The 17,675-nt window shown below is 33.9% G+C and overlaps 3 protein-coding genes across 7 annotated transcripts; 1 reads left to right on the forward strand and 2 right to left on the reverse strand.

Moving 5' to 3' along the window:
• The first annotated feature begins 127 nt into the window (after window positions 1–127).
• On the forward strand, window positions 128–2,051 carry LOC107608859 (membrin-11). Of its 2 annotated transcripts, none has more exons than XM_016310611.3 (4): window positions 128–513; window positions 814–934; window positions 1,057–1,206; window positions 1,710–2,051. In XM_016310611.3, the coding sequence occupies exons 1-4, from the start codon at window positions 287–289 to the stop codon at window positions 1,869–1,871; spliced, it is 660 nt and encodes a 219-aa protein (XP_016166097.1). In that variant the 5' UTR covers window positions 128–286; the 3' UTR covers window positions 1,872–2,051. The 2 variants fall into 2 exon arrangements, 1 of the variants encoding a protein (XP_016166097.1); XR_015892048.1 differs by having other exon boundaries at window positions 152–513; window positions 1,057–1,323; window positions 1,375–2,051.
• Window positions 2,052–2,121: 70 nt separating this feature from the next.
• HVT1 (helicase in vascular tissue and tapetum) lies at window positions 2,122–9,125 on the reverse strand. Its single transcript, XM_016310610.3, has 14 exons — window positions 8,728–9,125; window positions 8,464–8,554; window positions 8,026–8,335; window positions 7,822–7,896; window positions 7,561–7,605; window positions 7,265–7,355; window positions 7,118–7,176; window positions 6,797–6,946; window positions 5,848–5,900; window positions 5,497–5,530; window positions 5,264–5,353; window positions 4,170–5,180; window positions 2,815–3,933; window positions 2,122–2,700 (listed from the first exon to the last, which is right to left on the reverse strand). Exons 1-14 carry the CDS (start codon window positions 8,849–8,851, stop codon window positions 2,428–2,430), a joined length of 3,525 nt encoding a protein of 1,174 aa, XP_016166096.1. The 5' UTR covers window positions 8,852–9,125; the 3' UTR covers window positions 2,122–2,427.
• A 1,487-nt stretch (window positions 9,126–10,612) lies between these two features.
• Window positions 10,613–14,604, reverse strand: LOC107608661 (transducin family protein / WD-40 repeat family protein). 4 transcript variants are annotated; one of them, XM_016310382.3, is made up of 5 exons: window positions 14,400–14,604; window positions 13,041–13,940; window positions 12,319–12,420; window positions 11,322–11,951; window positions 10,613–10,982 (listed from the first exon to the last, which is right to left on the reverse strand). In XM_016310382.3, the coding sequence occupies exons 2-5, from the start codon at window positions 13,818–13,820 to the stop codon at window positions 10,767–10,769; spliced, it is 1,728 nt and encodes a 575-aa protein (XP_016165868.1). In that variant the 5' UTR covers window positions 13,821–13,940; window positions 14,400–14,604; the 3' UTR covers window positions 10,613–10,766. The 4 variants fall into 4 exon arrangements, with proteins under 4 accessions (XP_016165868.1, XP_088349656.1, XP_088349657.1 ...); XM_088493530.1 differs by having other exon boundaries at window positions 13,041–13,866; window positions 14,400–14,596; XM_088493531.1 differs by having other exon boundaries at window positions 13,041–14,139; window positions 14,400–14,583.
• Between the last annotated feature and the right edge of the window lie 3,071 nt (window positions 14,605–17,675).

Consider the following 17,675-nt stretch of genomic DNA (forward strand, 5'->3'; position numbering starts at 1 on the left):
TAGTATAAATAAGTAGTATATTTTTTTTTATGAACAACAAGGGAGCTTAATCTCTAAGAAAAGAAATATTTTTATTCTTAGAAAATAAATATTTTCAAAAGAAAATGTTAAAAAACTAACATTTTTTATAATAAAAAAGAAAATATTTCGGGTTGCTCCGATTTCTACGTTTCTTCAATTCACAGATTCTCTCTCTCTCTCTCTCTCTCTCTCTCTCTCACACGTTTAGCTTCTCATCGGAGCTCCGAAAAAACCACCACAGTCACCACCAGCACTGAGCGCCACCATGGAAGGTGGCGGAGCAACGCTATCGGATGTTTACCAAAGCGCGAAGAAGCTCCTCCTGAAGACGCGGGACGGCGTGGAACGCCTCGAGCGCCTCGACTACTCCGCCTCCTCCGATCTCTCCCTCTCCCTCTCCAACGACATCTCTCAGATCCAATCCCTATGCGTCCAGATGGATCGATTCTGGCGCTCCATCGCCGCCAAATCTCAACGCGATCTCTGGAAAAGGTTCGTTCCGAATCATCCTCCTCCTTCGCCGTTTTTTAACTTATTCTAAATAATTTCTAATCAAAAATTCTGGTTCTGCAACACGTTAGTTATTAGGCCATGATGCTTCTGAAATAAACGAAGTATCTGCAATCGGTGAAATAAATGCATGCAGTTTGTGTACATTGTAATTTAGAAGAAGAATTTCCAATACGGTTACTAGTGTGGTAGCAAAGTTTGGAATCTGGTTTTTTTTTTTTTTTTTCTTTTCTTTTGCCAGTGGTTGATGTTGAAGTGGTTACGTTGTGAATTTTGGTGCAGAAAAGTGGAACAGATAGCTGAAGAGGCTGACTCTCTGAAACAGTCTTTAGATAAATATAACATAAAAAATCAGAAACGGATCACAGAAGCTAAAGAGAGAGCAGAGCTTCTGGGACGAGCAGTATGTACTTGAATTTTCATCATGCTCTGGTTTTGGTGATTCTCTCTATTACTGTTTTTATGTTCTTGCTTGATTTTGATGCATGTATGATTGATTTGATTTTTGTTAATTTGATGTGGCAGAATGGGGATTCCAGCCATGTTTTGAGGATCTTTGACGAGGAGGCACAAGCTATGCAATCGGTTCGAAACTCAAGGCTTGAGCTGCAGAATTCTACTGCACTTGGGGAAACCATCCTTTCATCAATACATGGGCAAAGGGAACGCTTGAAGGTATCTTCATTCTTCCCTTGCCTTCCTTTCATACATTTGATACGATGATGATATACCTGATCCATGGCCTGAAAGATATGAAAGATAGGATCAACAAACACTTAGATTAAAACTATTGTTTATGTTTAGCTATAATCTCCTCTTTTTATTATCCGTTATGAATGATAGATTATATGTATTAGTATATTTTTGAACTTTCACGCAAACAACTAGTTTTTGACAACTATACTCAACAACCACACAAAAGTTAAAAAGGTGTTTAATGAAACGGCATAACAAGTTCGAAACAGACATCTCTTTTACTTTTTGTATAGTTATATATAGTTGTCAAAACTGTTGTTTACATAGCACTTCTTGAAGAAATGGTTCATTTTCTTGCAGATTTCATTTGTGACTAATAAGTTGGTTTTGAACAAGTGTAGCTTCTGTCTCTTCTTTGGTGAAAAGCTAAATTTAAAATGTTGCTTTAGATTTCATTTCTTAACACTAAATGATTACTGCAGAGTGCTCATAGGAAAGCATTGGATGTGCTGAACACAGTGGGGGTGTCAAATTCTGTTTTGAGGCTAATTGAGAGACGTAACCGTGTTGATCAATGGATCAAATATGCAGGCATGCTTTTAACTGTCATTTTCTTGTTTGCTTTTGTTATATGGAGACGTTAGACGGGACCATCTTTCAAGAGTTCGTATGTTCCTTTGTGAAAAGTATATGCAAATAGATTTGTCCAGAAAAAATGTTTTGTACCCTTGAATAACTAAAGTTGCTTAAAATTCGCTTGTATTCTTTACACCTGATATTTGAGCTACATAGAATCTAAGCCTATATAGTTTTGTTCTTATTAACCTTTTCGAATTTGTTATTTTTGGTTCATTATTATTTCGTATTCAAGATATTACCATACTAGTCAAAAAGTTGATGAAGAATTTTAATACAGATGATGGCTTCTACGTACAAAGACTCTGCATTCCATAAAAAATGTTCCTAATTCAACTGAGAAAATCCATTCCCCGAATTATGCAGCATTAATATATCTGCTGAATGAACATAAAACTCGTGGGTCTGCTAACTGAAATTTAAACTTTTTGTTGGCATTTGGTATTCTCTATATAACCTGAACGCAACTTTGTGTTGAACATTTTCTACCAAGCATTCCATATGAACGATGATATTGTAAAACATAACACTAAAATTGGAAATCTATCATGTGATGGGGAGCTCCTAAGATGCAGGTATGCTGCCTCTAGAAGGCCCAGAGATTTGACTCCCCTCGGAATTTATATGTTCTGTAGACTGCCCTTTTTGCTTCTTCCCCAATCGCCTTGTCCCCGGAGCTGGCTTGCCCAAATATGTTGTATTGACCATAGTAGCCAGTGTGTCCACGCCATCCGATGTCACCGGCAAACCTGAGCACCCGTCGCATGACAGGATACAAGCTATAGCATGCATAGATGCCCCTAGCATTGGAGGAAGAGAATTCCTTGGATGTGTCACCTGAAAATGTAAACTACTTGTTAAGTAAATTATATGAAATAAAATGCACCAAAAGACTATCAAGCAAGTAAAAACATGGACAAAACAAAGATAAATGAAACTGCTTTTAGTTACTTTGTATAGAATTGCTGCTGATAATCGCTCTCTCAAACAGTAAAGCTGAGCAACATCCATTGCTGTTGAACCAAAATAAAGCCACCGGTCCATGATTACTTTAACCATATTTTCAGGAGAAGACATAATCTTATCTTCTGTGTCACCACTGGATTTGTTATCAACTTCCATTGCGTCTTCGGGTTTGACTTCATCTTCATCTTCATCTTCGCTCTCTTCATCATCATCATCATCGTTGTCATCATCACTTCCATCACCGCTATCATTATCCTGTGCTGGGGCAACAGCAATCTCTGTTGAAAGCAACAAGAGTGGAAGTGGTCCAACAACTGTACAGTTCCGTATGCTCATTCCCATGTCGCCGCGAGTAATCTCATCATACACAATTAACGTGTGCTCTGCGTTTTTCTTTAACGACAACTTAAAATTTGTGGAATGAGTGTGCAAGCGAACTTTATCCCCACCAGCAGTTTCAATTATGGCCCTTTTCCCTTTTTTGTTTGGCGAAAATCTCCCAACCATTGGATACAAACCTGCGACTAGAACTGCATGGAGTACACCAGGGTCATGCGCATTCATGCTGTAACTCGTAGCATCTTCAGGAATAAAGCCACTCCGAACGAGTTCTTTCTGAAGTTGCTTCCGCATGCCAGATAACATATGCATAGCAGACGAAGAAACAAAATACTGAGAACAAAAGCGGGATTCTAGACCCATATTCTTTGCATTACTCCAGCATTCAAATGCAGCTACAACAGCAAATTGATCACCAGAGCCCCCATATAGAGAAGCAAGCTCAGCTTTGGCAGCGGAAGCTCTCTTCTTTTCTTCAGGCAACATTGGAAGTGTAAATGGATCTCTATAATCAGATGCACATGCTACCGTTAAAGCCGGATTGAGACAGTCCATCAATATAGCAAAAAAAAGCATCCGGCTAGTTAATGGGTGAACAGGAAGAGAACCAAGTTTCTCCCCGAGCTCTGTGAGTTTTTCATCGGTAGTCAATGCCCCAATATCTTGTAGAACTAAAATTGCATGACGTATGGACTCCAAAACCGGAGGATCTAATGTCTTGCGAAGATACTCTTCTATTTTGCAAGTTGGGTCAAGCAACTTCACCTATTATCACCCCAAAAAAAGGGAACAACTCAAATGTGAAGGGAAAATTATAATCTTCTTGTGTGATATAAAATCCATTCCATGTCCGTGGTGAAGAATATAAAAGCCACTAACTGGCCATTTTATCATTCTTAAAATTTGCATGTTTAGGTGATAAAAGAGAAAACATTTTACCATTATCCTGAAATATAGTAATCATCAATGTCATAATGTAACCAATTGGAGAAGATGAGTACCTGCAGACAAAGCTCCTCGATAGATATTCTCCTAATTTCTGGAATCTGAAAATCTGGCAAAGAAGCTGCTCGAATCTTTGAATACAGATGATAGCAAATACCAGGTTGACAGCGGCCAGCACGCCCCTCTCGCTGCTTAGCACTTGCTTTTGAAACCCAAGATGATTGAAGAGTTGAGACATTATTATAAGGATCATAACTTTTTTCTTTCATTCGTCCTGTATCTATGACATACACTATATCATCAATGGTGATGGCTGTTTCAGCAATATTGGTTGAAAGAACTATTTTGCGGCAACCATGAGGGGGGCGCTTAAATACCTTCCTCTGCTCCATGCTTGGAACCATCGAATGCAGAGCTATGACCATAAACTTAGATTGATTCTTGAAAAAAGAGGACGCAAGCAATCGTTCACGTGTTCTGTTTATATCATCCCATCCTGGGAGAAAGACAAGGATACCTCCATCTTCTGAATCTCCACATATTTTTCTTATCAGCTGCTCTATTAGAACTTCATCAATAAGTTCGGGGTTGACCGTAGCAAGATATTTATCAAGTAACTGCTTCTCTTCAATGGAGTTCGAAAAATTATTATCCATATGCTTTTTGAGTATTTCGGCTGCTTCTTGCTGGTTTTCCCTTTCGGCAATCTCTAGAGCAATGTTTCCATCATGGGACCTCAAATGGCAATCTGCCCCTAATGATAAGAGCATGCACATATCACCGACCCTACCTTTTCCAGCAAACACCATTAATGGAGTAAGGCCAGTTAACGAATGCTGGTAATTGAACAGTTTCAGGCTTCCTTCGGAAGAAACCAACTCTGACAGCATGTCCCACTCATCATTAAACCAAGCCAAATTAATAGCTTCATCAATAGAAAGCTTCTCTTCTTCACTTAGCTCACAGTTGTTTATTGGAGTTTCAGATGCGGTATTATCTTCAAGATGATTACCACCATCTTTGGATTTTATAATAGAAAGTACATCCTCCAGATAGAAAGTTTTGACCTGAAGAGAGAACAGTTAGTCAGGTAGACCTCGCAGCAACGTATGAAATATTAGTTAATCCAAATCTACAACTGTATAGATACCGGATAAGTGAATCCTGGAACATTGATGATTGGGCATCCACCAAAATACTGAGAAAATCTCGCAGCATCAATTGTAGCACTCATAAGTACCTGTAAATATTAAAGTGACCAAGAAAATAGAGGTTAAAGATATTGGTCAATGATGGGAACTGATATAACCAAATTAAATGCAGACTTGACTGGATGAGAGTAATAGAAAAGAAGATATGCAAACTAAATAACTTTGAACTGACCAGACGTAAACGAGGATATGAAGGGAGCATGTCTCTGCATACAAGTTACCAAAAATCAGAATATTAGACCAAAAACTCAGAGAACCAACTTAAGCAAGAAACTAAGATATAAACTTTTTTCCTTTATGATGGAGGATTGTAAGACAGAATAGTATAAAAAAAATTGCCATTGTTGTTAAGGACCAACAGGACCCTAATAGCTTGAGCTATTAGTTTTAGCAGTAAGATATCTTCAACAAGTTTAAGCTACAGCCCCAATTTACTCTTCCTTATATATGCAACAAGAAATTATACACTTGCATTTACTCTCACGAACATGTAAAGACTAACGAGTTCCTTTCAATGGTATACCTGATGATTGCCAACATGAAGTCTGAGTATCGGTCCCTTTCGTGAATTTCATCCTGAACAAGAAATGAATGTCACCTCATTTTCCAATGCACGCTTGCCTAAGGCAAGGGCCAAGGATGCATATTACATGTTTCAAACACACCAAGACTCTTGATGACACAATATATGAAGACATTTGAATCCACTTCAGTTCTCACAAGGAAGGGCTTTAAAACAATATAGGAAAATTTCAAAAATCATTTCCCTTCAACAAAGTATTACAGCTAGCATCAGAGCACCCCCCCCCCCCCCCCCCGCCCCTCTTTTTTTGTTTTTCTCTTTTTGGGGTATACAAACTTCTGTAGAGACCATCTTAAGGACAATGGTCATACTGAATTTTGCTTTTGGTCGGTATAGTTATAGTCACCACTCACCACTCTATGTATGTTAACTCCTATAATCAGTTTTCACACACAATTTTCAGCACTACGTAACTGTTACACCAGTTATAACTTTCTAATATTATAGAATAAGTTGAATAACAAAAAAAAAATTATACTTTCACCAACCATATAATAGCATCTGCGGTGTTATTGACCAATGATAGAATCAGTTATGACCTCACTCATTACAAAAGGCAAACTTGTTCAAAAATCTAAGTTCAACTCAAAATACAATAAAATGAGGATGTGGCTCTGCAAATCTAATTTACGGATTTTCAAATGTAACTTTTAAGATTCTAATGGATTCACTAGCTATATGCATTTCCAGGTGACCAGCGCGTCTGAGATCTTACTAATCATACCTAATAAACAAAAATCTTCGGCCATCCTAATAACTCAAACTGAACAGTTGTGGTACAGAAGTGAGAATATAAGGTATTTTACCCCAAAGATTAAAATACATACAATTGTGCTCTACCCAAATATTAAAATATAAAACGAGAAAAAAAATTAACAAAAATATGTACCATAATTATGTGAGTAATGCCAGAAATGTCATCCTTTATGGGCCCCGTCTTTGATGAACAAGAACCTTTAGATACCAACACCCTTAAGAGAACTCCAGTAGTACATAGCACAATTGATGAGTTTCTTCCACCTTTGCCTTCCAGTCGTATCTGGATTGTTTGTTAAATGTATAAGGTGCAAACCACAAATAAAAGTAGTAACATGCTACTAAGAATAAGATGCAAGCAACCAATGTATGAAAAGGTTGAAAGACCAAAACATCTTAAAAATTGGGCGCATAGAGTATCGCATCAACACACACGATATATAAATAAAATTACCTTATATCCTACACTTTCCCCAATAGCCTCTCCTCTCTCACTGGCTATTCTGTCAGACACTAGACACAGAAACAGAAGAAGAATGAAAATGTCAATAAAGTATAAAATATGAAAATTGAGAAAGCCAAGTTTGAAAATGATGCACACCTGAAGTTGCAGAGATACGTCGAGGCTGGGTGCAAACTATTTTGCATACCTCACCCTTACTCCACATATGATCCAAAATAAATTGAGGAACCTGAGTCATGTTTCACTTCAAGTTAAGTAGGACAGTAGGACAGGGAAAGGGAAATGTTTAACATAACACAGTAAATGTCCTAATGAACCAATCATCAAAAATATTATATGACTAAAAAATTATCATTTTGAAAAGAGTAGTTGACATTTATGTGAACATAGTTGCACCATAATAAAGATTAAAGGCAAAGCAAAGAGTTGGTAACCTGAGTAGTCTTTCCACAACCTGTCTCACCAGATATCAGAACTACCTGTTTGAAATAGAAGAAAAGAATATTAAGACCAAACCAAATACCAAAATCTAATCCTCAAATTCAATTCAAATCAATTGTTATATTGAAATAGATTTAAAACAAAAAGTCTTACTTAACAATATCAGATAAGCTTCATTATTGTTCAATTTGCAAGCGAGCGATCAAGCAGAAGCATGTCTAAGGCAATTTTACAAAGCAAAATAGTAAATTAACCTGGTGAGATTCAATAGTTGACACAATGGTATCCTTGAAGGATGCAATCGGCAGCTTAGATCTATCTTCAGTGATCTGAATGAATGGAAATCAAGTAAATTAATCATTAAGAAGACTACATAATAAGAGTGATGGCAGAAAAGCATCCGACCAACAAAATGTATATATTGACATGGACTACGAAAGGAAGGAATAAGAATGGACCTGTTTCAGGTTTGAGGTTGTCATGATTCTAGAGTTAAGGGCTTCCATTTTCTTAGCAATATCAGCTTTCGACATAGAAGGTCTAGCAAAAATGTCATCTTTCTTCGGTTTGAATTTCTCAGGAGAGTCACTATTCTCTCCAATCATCTCCCACAGGCTTCCATCACCAGGCGGATAATGGGCAAATAAATTACCTAGTACCTGGCTTGCCTCCTGAGAAAATGCAAAATAAGGAAGATTCCCAAACCCATTATTGGTTTCAACTTTCTTTTTTATTTTATGAACAGCCACCCTCCTTTCTTTCCCATACCTACAAAAGCAGCAAGAAACTTGACATTAAAAAAAAATAAGCACAAAACCAAACAAATCACATTCTATTAGCAACCAATCCACTTGAGAATGGAGACAACTTTGTATGTTGCTCCCGTTATCACTCACCCAGAACTTTTAGACTTAAACCCCATTTTCTGGGCTAATTGATGCACCAAAGCACGCTCTTCATTCGACAAACCAGCTTCAAATTTGTACACTGCAAGTCGGGAAAAAAAAAATAAAAATAAAAAATCCAAATTTCAATTCAAAATTTGACAAAACAACAAACACCTGGAATGCATAATAACCAATAAGAACTGTAAAAATCCAATTTTTTAGGGGCGGAAAAACAGTGCAGTATAATTTCAAACACAAAACGGTGAAGCTGACCTTCATCTTTGGAAGCTCGAAACTGTTCGAGAATCTGTGAAATGCGGATCCTGGTAACTTCCTCAACCTTGGGATTCTGACGCTGAAGTGGATTTCCTTTGTTCTTCTCCTTTCTCTTCGTCATTACTTTCGGTCAAAATATTAAGAAGAAGAAGAAGAAGAAGAATGAGCTCAAGTGAACAAATCGAAAACGAGAAGAATAATAAGAAGAAGAAAAAAGGCTAAGTTGTGAGTTATGGTTGTGCTATGCGTTTTGTGTATGAATTTTTCTTCTTTTATTCGTCGTTGATCTTTGACAACAGCGTGGGCTTCATAGTATATACCGAAGGAATACCCGTACCCGATCCCCTCGGTTTTTCGTTTTTGGTTGAAAAGAGACAGAAGCAAGGTCCTTTTCCGTCCTTTCATCTCTCGCCATGTCTCTATTTATTTCTCCTTTTCCTTTTCGAGTAAAATTTACCTCTCCATTTACAACATGGAAACAAACTCTTTTTTGGTTAAGCCGAAGAATTTTTTTTGAGATATTTATTTACTGCCACACGGTAATATCTTAAATAAATTCCTAAACAATATTTGGTACGATCTTTTATTATTTCTCAACAAATTTTAATTATTAAATAAATTAATCTCTAAATTTTTGTTCATTCATATGACAAAATTAATCTGAGAATTTTTAAAATTTTAAAAAATTATTATATCTTTATTGAATAACGATAAAAATTAATTTGTTTAACTTTTTATTTTGATATAAGAATTGATTTGTCTAATAAAATAAAAAATTTAGAGACTGACTTAGTAACTAAAATTTGTTGAAAATTAAATTGTCTAAAAAAATTTTAAATATTAATTTGATATATTACTCACTTAGATATAAATACCGTTCAATACAATATATTTTTTTTATTTATACACAATTCCATGGATGAGATATTAATTTGGATGGACTAATACCTCAAATTAATCATCAACCATTTTTTTCAATAGAATATTTTGATTTTCAACTAATTTTAATTATTAAACTAATATCCAACCTTTTCTTCATTAAAATAATCAGATCTACTTAAAAAATTTAAACAAATTAATCTTATGATTATTTGACAAAGACGGTTTTTTAAAAATGATTAAAATATCAATTTTGATAATTAAAATATATTAAAAACTAAATATCAGACACTTTTTTTGAAGATTAATTTGTGACTAGACTATATAGTTATTTGTAAATTATACTTCAAACTATAAAATTAGTTTTCACAATTTTGTTTTGAGTAAATTATTCTAAAACAAACAATTTGACAAATGAGTCAACTAGCTTAGACTAAGAAAAACAGTTAAAAACTTAAAAAACATACTTCTATTATGTTTAGCTTCTTTTTTCATAAAATTCTAAAATAAACTAAATAAAAACAAATATTTGCTCTTCATCCAATTCCAACCCAATGCCCAAAAGGTATTCGGCATAAGAAAATTGGAAAGTTAAATTTCACGTATAAATTTCTTGTAAATAATTTACATCTCTTTTTTTTTTTTTTTTGAAATAATTTACATCTCTTTTTACTCCATACCAAATACACCCTCAAAATTAAGAATGTTTTTGCAGTTTACATCATTCATGACATTCTTCAAATCATGTTTTAGCACTCAACCTTGCACGGAAAGTTTATAAAAGAAACACCACCTCAAATAAAATACGAATATTAATGTCCCTACCAAAATTCCAAAACTGGTTCAATGTATGCGCCTAAAATAAAGGAAATTCACGACTACTTTAGTTTAAACCACTATAAATGTTAACAGGTAAGTAACTTAAAATCTGCTAATCTTAGAAGTTAAAAACACTCATTCTGGAATCATCAACTTTTAATAAGCCCCCCAAAAGAGTCAAGCGTAATAGAACATGGATTTATTGTGAGAAATATGGAAAGTCACAAGCATGTTTGATATGAATGTCTCTACTTGTGGTGATAAGTAAAGGTATTTACACAATTGCAATGATAAAGAAGAAAAGAGAAATCAAATGAAATGAGTCTGACTTTGTTGTTCTATGTTCCCCCATTGCAGTAATGGATGCCATTGCTGTGTGCATTCGGGTACTTTACATTCAGACAATTTAGGCCCCATATCCGGATTGTCCGGTCATCACTAGCCGAGGCTAACATGTGAGGGTTCGCCGGATTCCAGCTCACACAGTTGACAGCTCCTGAATGTCCAGGCAATGCCTCTAGAAGCTCCCCTGAGCTTCTGTGCCATATGTATACCTACAATGGTGGAAAGAAATTTGCACCTGGGTTTAATAATGCAAAATGCCTTATCTTTTTCTGCAAGTATTTTTCCAGACATTAAAATATGGACATCATTATTTGGAAGTTGTAACATAAGCATTGTTTGGTTGGCATCTATGATATCGATATTCAAGAAACAGAATATTTTAATGATTGTCGCAATAGATTACTAGAATAAAAAGTGGAATACCAAATTTAAAAACATGTCCTTTTGATGGCATAACTCATTATGTACACATACAAGCACCTGAAGAATCTCAATTTGCTGCCAATCATTAAGAACTATATGTGTGATTAATAATGTAAGATCCATACCTGTGAATCCTCACTTCCACTAGCTATGAAGGATTGCTTAAGTCCACCAAAGCAAGACCTGATAACAAATCGGCTGCGCCTGTGACCTTTGTACTTGCCAACAAGCTCAGGTTCACCTTCAATGTTCCAGAGATGTATTTCTTGGTTCAAAAGGTTAACCAACAAGAAATTACTATCCTTTGATAAACAAAAGGATGTTATTGTCTGATACTCTTCAATAAATCTCTCATCTTTTGATTCTCTGTTGAGCAACAGCACGGCATTGTCTTTACAAATACTTATAATCTCTTCCCCATCACCCGTTATTTCCAAATCAGAAATCTTAAGGGTTTTTGAACCTTTCCAAGACTCCACTTCTTTCCCATCTAATTCCCACATACAAATGCTTTTGTCGCTTAAGCCAGAAAGTATATATTTCCCACTTGGAAACCACGTACAGGAGACTAAGCCAACCCCAGCTTTTTCATAAATTTGGATGCACTTACCAGTGGAGACATCCCAACGCCTGATAGTCTCCTCCACTCCACATGTGAGTAGCTCTTGGTCATTAGGACTCCATGAGACAGAAGAAACAGATTTCTGATGACCAGATAGTTTGTGCTTTACGGAGAGCTCGCCATTCATGCCAACCTATTTGACAAAAAAATAAAAATGATCTACGTTAATAACAATAAGCCTGATTTCATGTGTGTCTGTGTGTGAGTGTGAGAGGCACAGAGAGAATTCATTTCTTGTGCATTAATCACCATTTGGTGCCTTTTAATACATGCCATAAAAATTTCACAACAGATTTATAGAAGTGGTCAATGCCTTGACACAACCCTCCTATTATCCAGGCTTGGGAACCAGACAGGGTTAAGATTGCATTACATCTAACATTGGCACATGATGAATTAATGATAAACTAAGAAAATAAGCCACATAATATAAGCAATTAGAAAAACAAGAGAAAATACAAGACCACGATAAAAATTGTCAGATCAATGTCAAATGTTACCTCCCAAATTATTGCAGATCGATCATTTGATGCAGAAGCTAAATACTTCCCATTGTGTGAAAATTGTACAAACCAGACTTCATCATCATGTGCTTCTAATATCTGTTTGAATAGTGATAGGAAAAGAAAATAACATCAAAATACATATACAAACCACTTACGGAATAGAAATAAATGGAGAATGGTATGGTTATTAAACAGTAAAGGGAACAAACCAGACATTTTTTTTATCTCTCTTTCCTCCTCTCTAGATTTGACTTTAGAAAGAAATCCAATTATAAATATTGAAGTTGTGCGCAAAATTTACTATCAAATCATGTAATGATATATGAAACATTTTTTTATCAAGCAAGAAACTAATCAAGTGAAATGCATATTTGAAAATGGCATCTTATGTACACTATACATAGTAAAATACATGATACCATAGAAACAGAAATTCAATCCGATATCTATTTAGCTGTAAATGTGATCAGTTGGTTTCTACAAGCTGCATATGACAGTCAATGGCACATCGTCACTTAGATACTCAAATAATTCATGACATGGCACTATTTTAAGCTTAAGGTGAATATTCTCATTGGAAGGAAAAGGATCTCATAGCAAGGACATGAGGGAAAAGTGAGGAATAGAGAACAAGTAAGAAGTAACCAATGAAGATCTTCACATCAATTAGAGGAGTACAGAACAAATAAAAGCTCATGCCTATTATCATTTCTAACCTGTAATGTTTTAGAAGGTATCTGAGCTTTCCCACAATGATGATCCGAATATAATGACATCTGCTTATCCAATGAGTTGTGGAAGGGGCAAGCCTCTCGTTGCACCATAAGGGCTTGTTCAACTAGATGCTCTAATCTCTTTTCAGGTATCATTACAGTCGGGGGTAGCATTCTTTTCAATTCCTCCAGAAGCTTTGACCTAGACCTCACCCTTGCAACATCTCGCCTAGGAGATGGAGAGACTACGCAGGAAGAAAGTTCACGGATTCTACTATTCTTAATGCAAAGTGGAGCAATCTCTGTCCTCAGTGTCTTCAATGCTTCCATGACCTTTTCCCCATCTAGAAGTTCAAAGAACTTCTGCTCCAATATTAAAAACGAGGCCGCCCTAACAATGCTTTCATCCGCTAGACCAATCCTATGCAATGTAGCTACACTGTCATCCCAATTCCCATCAAGTATTTGCTGCATAAACAGATTCACAGCAGCCGAGTGTAGAGGTATCCCAGACTCCTCCTCTAGATGCGCACCACTCTTTCCATAACCAAGAGAGTACAACGCCTTTGCGATTATCCTGACAAACTCCTCCTTCCTTATAACCCCTTTGGAGCCAATAACTTGTTCGTCCCCTTCGGACGGGAGGGGCCGAGCCATCAAGTCGCTGCACAAGCCTCCACCAACAGGCTCCACAGAAGAACAGCCGTTAGACAAACCAATTTTTCCTTTCGAGGAAAATTTCATCCGTTTCAAAGCTGGTTCTTCATCCCCCACACCTCCCATGAAAAGTAAACCTCAGCCCATATATATAGATATAATTCTTCAGCGGCTATCAAAAACAACACACACAATCACATAACCAAGTAAAAAACGCCTCTGAAAAAAACCACAAGGAACAAATGCCTGCAAGTAAGAATCGATTAAGCACCACAACACTAAAAAAATCCATTGAACAAGAATCAGCAAACTATAACATCCTTACAATCTAAACTAAGAAATGAACACAATCCACTCAAAATCAGCAAGGTTTTCTACCAAATTACTACAATCCACGAACACAGAGGGATTACCAGAATCCTAGCGGAGGTTTATCATACTCTATCTGAAACCATCACACGAAAACGGAAGCTGAACTATTATTAAAAATAAAATAATAAAAAATAATAGTAATAATTAATTAATAAATAAATAATAAATAAATAAATAAGAAAAGAAAAATACATTTTCCGAAGAAACAGAGGCAAATTCGAGAATATCGGCAAAACAAGATAAAGAAGATGCGATATAACAATCGAAGGCAGAAGTTGCAGATCCAAGTATTTCAGAAGAGAAATTGAAGGCGGTGATGATCCACCGACTTACCGGAAGACAGCAGAGAAGAACGATCGGAGAGTTGAACGTGAACGGAGTTGAGGTGCGATCGGTGAGTGAAACGACACCGTTTCGATTCGTTGTTGTTCTTCTTCTTCTTCTTGATGAGGTTCCTTCTTTGTTTTCTTTCTTCAGTTACCAAAAGGCAAAAACCACACAGCCTGAAAATCCCAAATGCCTCTCTCACCTTCTTCTTGGATATATATAATTATTTATTAAATTTATCTTTTTTCTTTTTTACCTAAATTATTATTATTATTCTACTGGATTTCTTTCTTCTTCTTTTTTACCTCTTTTTCTCCATTACCTTTCTAGTATTCATTGACACATAATTAAGAGATTTACTATTAGCAAGTAAGATTCTAGTAATATGTATGAGATTATAGTTTTCAATTTTTCTATTAAAAACGGCTATCAACACACTAAAATTTAGTTACTAAATCAATTATGGTTTATGTGTGCATATATATATATATATATATAAATAACTGATTTAATAATTCATTTTTTGTATATATATATATAATACCGTTATATTTTATTATCTTAAATTTTAATTTATCAAAAAAAAAATTATTATAGTATAATTTAATTACATAATTTATACTTATATGACTAAGGCTATGAAATACGAACACTTTTTTTTTATTTATCGTGTACGCGAACACATTTCAAACATGACACGTGTCTTTTGTGTCGAAGCGTGTCTTTATCATCACATGTCAACATGTCTAAACTTATTTTTAATAGAGGCCTGCTACACATACAAGTCTTTTTGGCTTACAAGTCCAATAAAACATACGCATTACACTCCCACATTATTAAATCAACGCACGTTATTCAACCATTTCCTGTTTCCAAAGCGCGCTACTCACCATGCATTATGAACGACTCTTCTTCTTCCTCCATGAAAACGATTTTTTTTTGCCAAATTTGAAGATAATGGAACTTCAGAAATACACCAAAGGATTACAGAAATATACCCAAAGAATTACAGAAATACACCCAAACGGTTACAGAAATTCACTCAAACGATTATAGAAATACACCCAAAAGATTACAGAAATACACCCAAAGAATTACAAAACTACACCCAAAGAATTTAAGAAATACACCTAAAATTCGTTGAAGTACACCTTATGCATAATTCAGAACTCTTTCTCTTTCTCCTTCTCATCTTCTGCTGCTTCTTCTTCTTCAAAAACGATTTCAGAGCTTGATGTCAAAAAACAATCGAAATCGAGAATAACGAAGAAAGAAAACGGAGAGAAAAGCACATAAATAAAGAAGAAGAAGAGGAAGACGAGGAAGAAAAATGTGCAGCAAGAATAAGAAAAAGAAAGAGAAGGCAAGAAACGAAAGAAAAGAAGAAGAAGAAGAGGAAGAAGAACGTGCAGCAAGAAGAAGAAGAAGGAGAAAGATAAGGCAAGAAACGAAAGAAAAGAAAAGAGGAAGAGGAAGAGGAAGAGGAAGAGGAAGAAGAACGGTTCGAAACGCGTTTTGAGCGTTAGTTTTAATTGGACTTGTAAGGCTTACAAGTCCTAATCGCTTGTATGCAAAGAATTTCTGTTTTAATATATATTATTGACATGAGTTTAAAAATAATATACATTATTAATTATTAAAACAAAAAATATTTTAAATATTTTATATAATTAAAAAAATATAAAGATAATTAAAAAATTAATTTATATTTTAGGACTATGTTATGTGTACACGAAAATTAGTCACTAAAGTTAGTTATCAGTATAAAATACATATTAGAATATAAATACAAATTAAAAATAAATTAAATTACATATGTATTTATACACAAATATATTAGTAGCTAATTTTAGTAACTAATTTTAATGTACAAATAATTTTTTTGTATATTTTATATATATCCCATGTACTCATATCTTATAAAAACTTTTAAATTCACATATTTACGTATTTTGTATTATATTATGTCCTATATTTATGTCAATATTCATAGGAGGTCTAATTAGTTAAAGTATTAAGCAACTTTAATATTGAAATGAATGCAGTATTAAAGTAAAAGGATTCTTATGTTTTTTATTAATCGAGAAGTTTGAATGTTTGAAAGTAATTATTCTTGACATGATATGATAACATTAATATTTCTGTGACCAAATTGCCTATAATTATAACTAGAAATTTACGTGTAGCTATTTTTATATAAAATAAATATTTAAAATTTATTAAATAATTTAATAAATTTAATTAAATTATTATTTAATAATTTTTAATTATCAATTTTATATAAAATTAATTATACGTGAATTTTCATTATAATTATATTTTTATTTGTCCATATTTTCTAATAAAAGATAGATTTTAGAATAAGGTATGTCCATTCTCTTGTTGTTGGTAACTGGGTATTATTCAGACTTCCAAACTCAAAATGCTTTTACAAAGTGTATTAAAATATGGATCAAAGCATTATTTATATTTCTTTATCTAACCATTTAAATTTTTGAAAAAAAAATTTGCAAGTTCAAATATAAAGTACATGTTTATTACAAAGAAAATTTCACAACCATTTAGTTGTTGTAGAAACTTAAGGAAGAATCATATTCGATTTTTTAAACGTGAATTGGTGAATGTGATAAATATCTTAATAGTAGTTTTGAATTTAAGTTTATCATAAAAAAATAATAATTGCGATATGTTATGAGAATTTGTTTCGGTCGAATCGAATTAATCAAATTCTTAGTAATAAAATTTAAGTTTCTAACAAAAAATTTAAATGTCACTAGTTTAGTCGATTATAAAAAAATTAAGTACATTCAAATTTTGAAGAAAATATTACTAATTACTAATTAAGAGTAAAATTTATAATGTTTAATAAAGATTAGTGAAAGTGAAAATAAGTCAAGCTATTCGATAAAATTTGTGACTTAATTTGTTCGAAATTTGGCTTAATTTGACTTGTTTTAAGTTCGGCTGAACGCAGTTTGTTTTATTAAATAATTTAGATTTTGAATTTCTTATAAAATTTATTAGTTAAAAAGACCAAATCCTAGACTTTTAAAAAAATCTATTAAATTTGTTGGATCAGTTATAACTTATAAAAATGAATTATTCTTCACTTAGACTTTTAAGTTTTAACAATTCACTCATAATAATCTCAAAACAAAATTTAAAAAATTAATAGTTAAAACTAGTTAAAATTGTAATTTTTTTTAAATTATGTTTATAAAATGTAAATATGAGCGACTAATGATTGATATATAAATAAATTATGATTTATAAATGATAAAT

This window comes from Arachis ipaensis, chromosome B7 (genome assembly GCF_059453495.1).
Source record: "Arachis ipaensis isolate K30076 ecotype BB chromosome B7, ASM5945349v1, whole genome shotgun sequence".
Taxonomy (NCBI): Eukaryota; Viridiplantae; Streptophyta; class Magnoliopsida; order Fabales; family Fabaceae; genus Arachis; species Arachis ipaensis.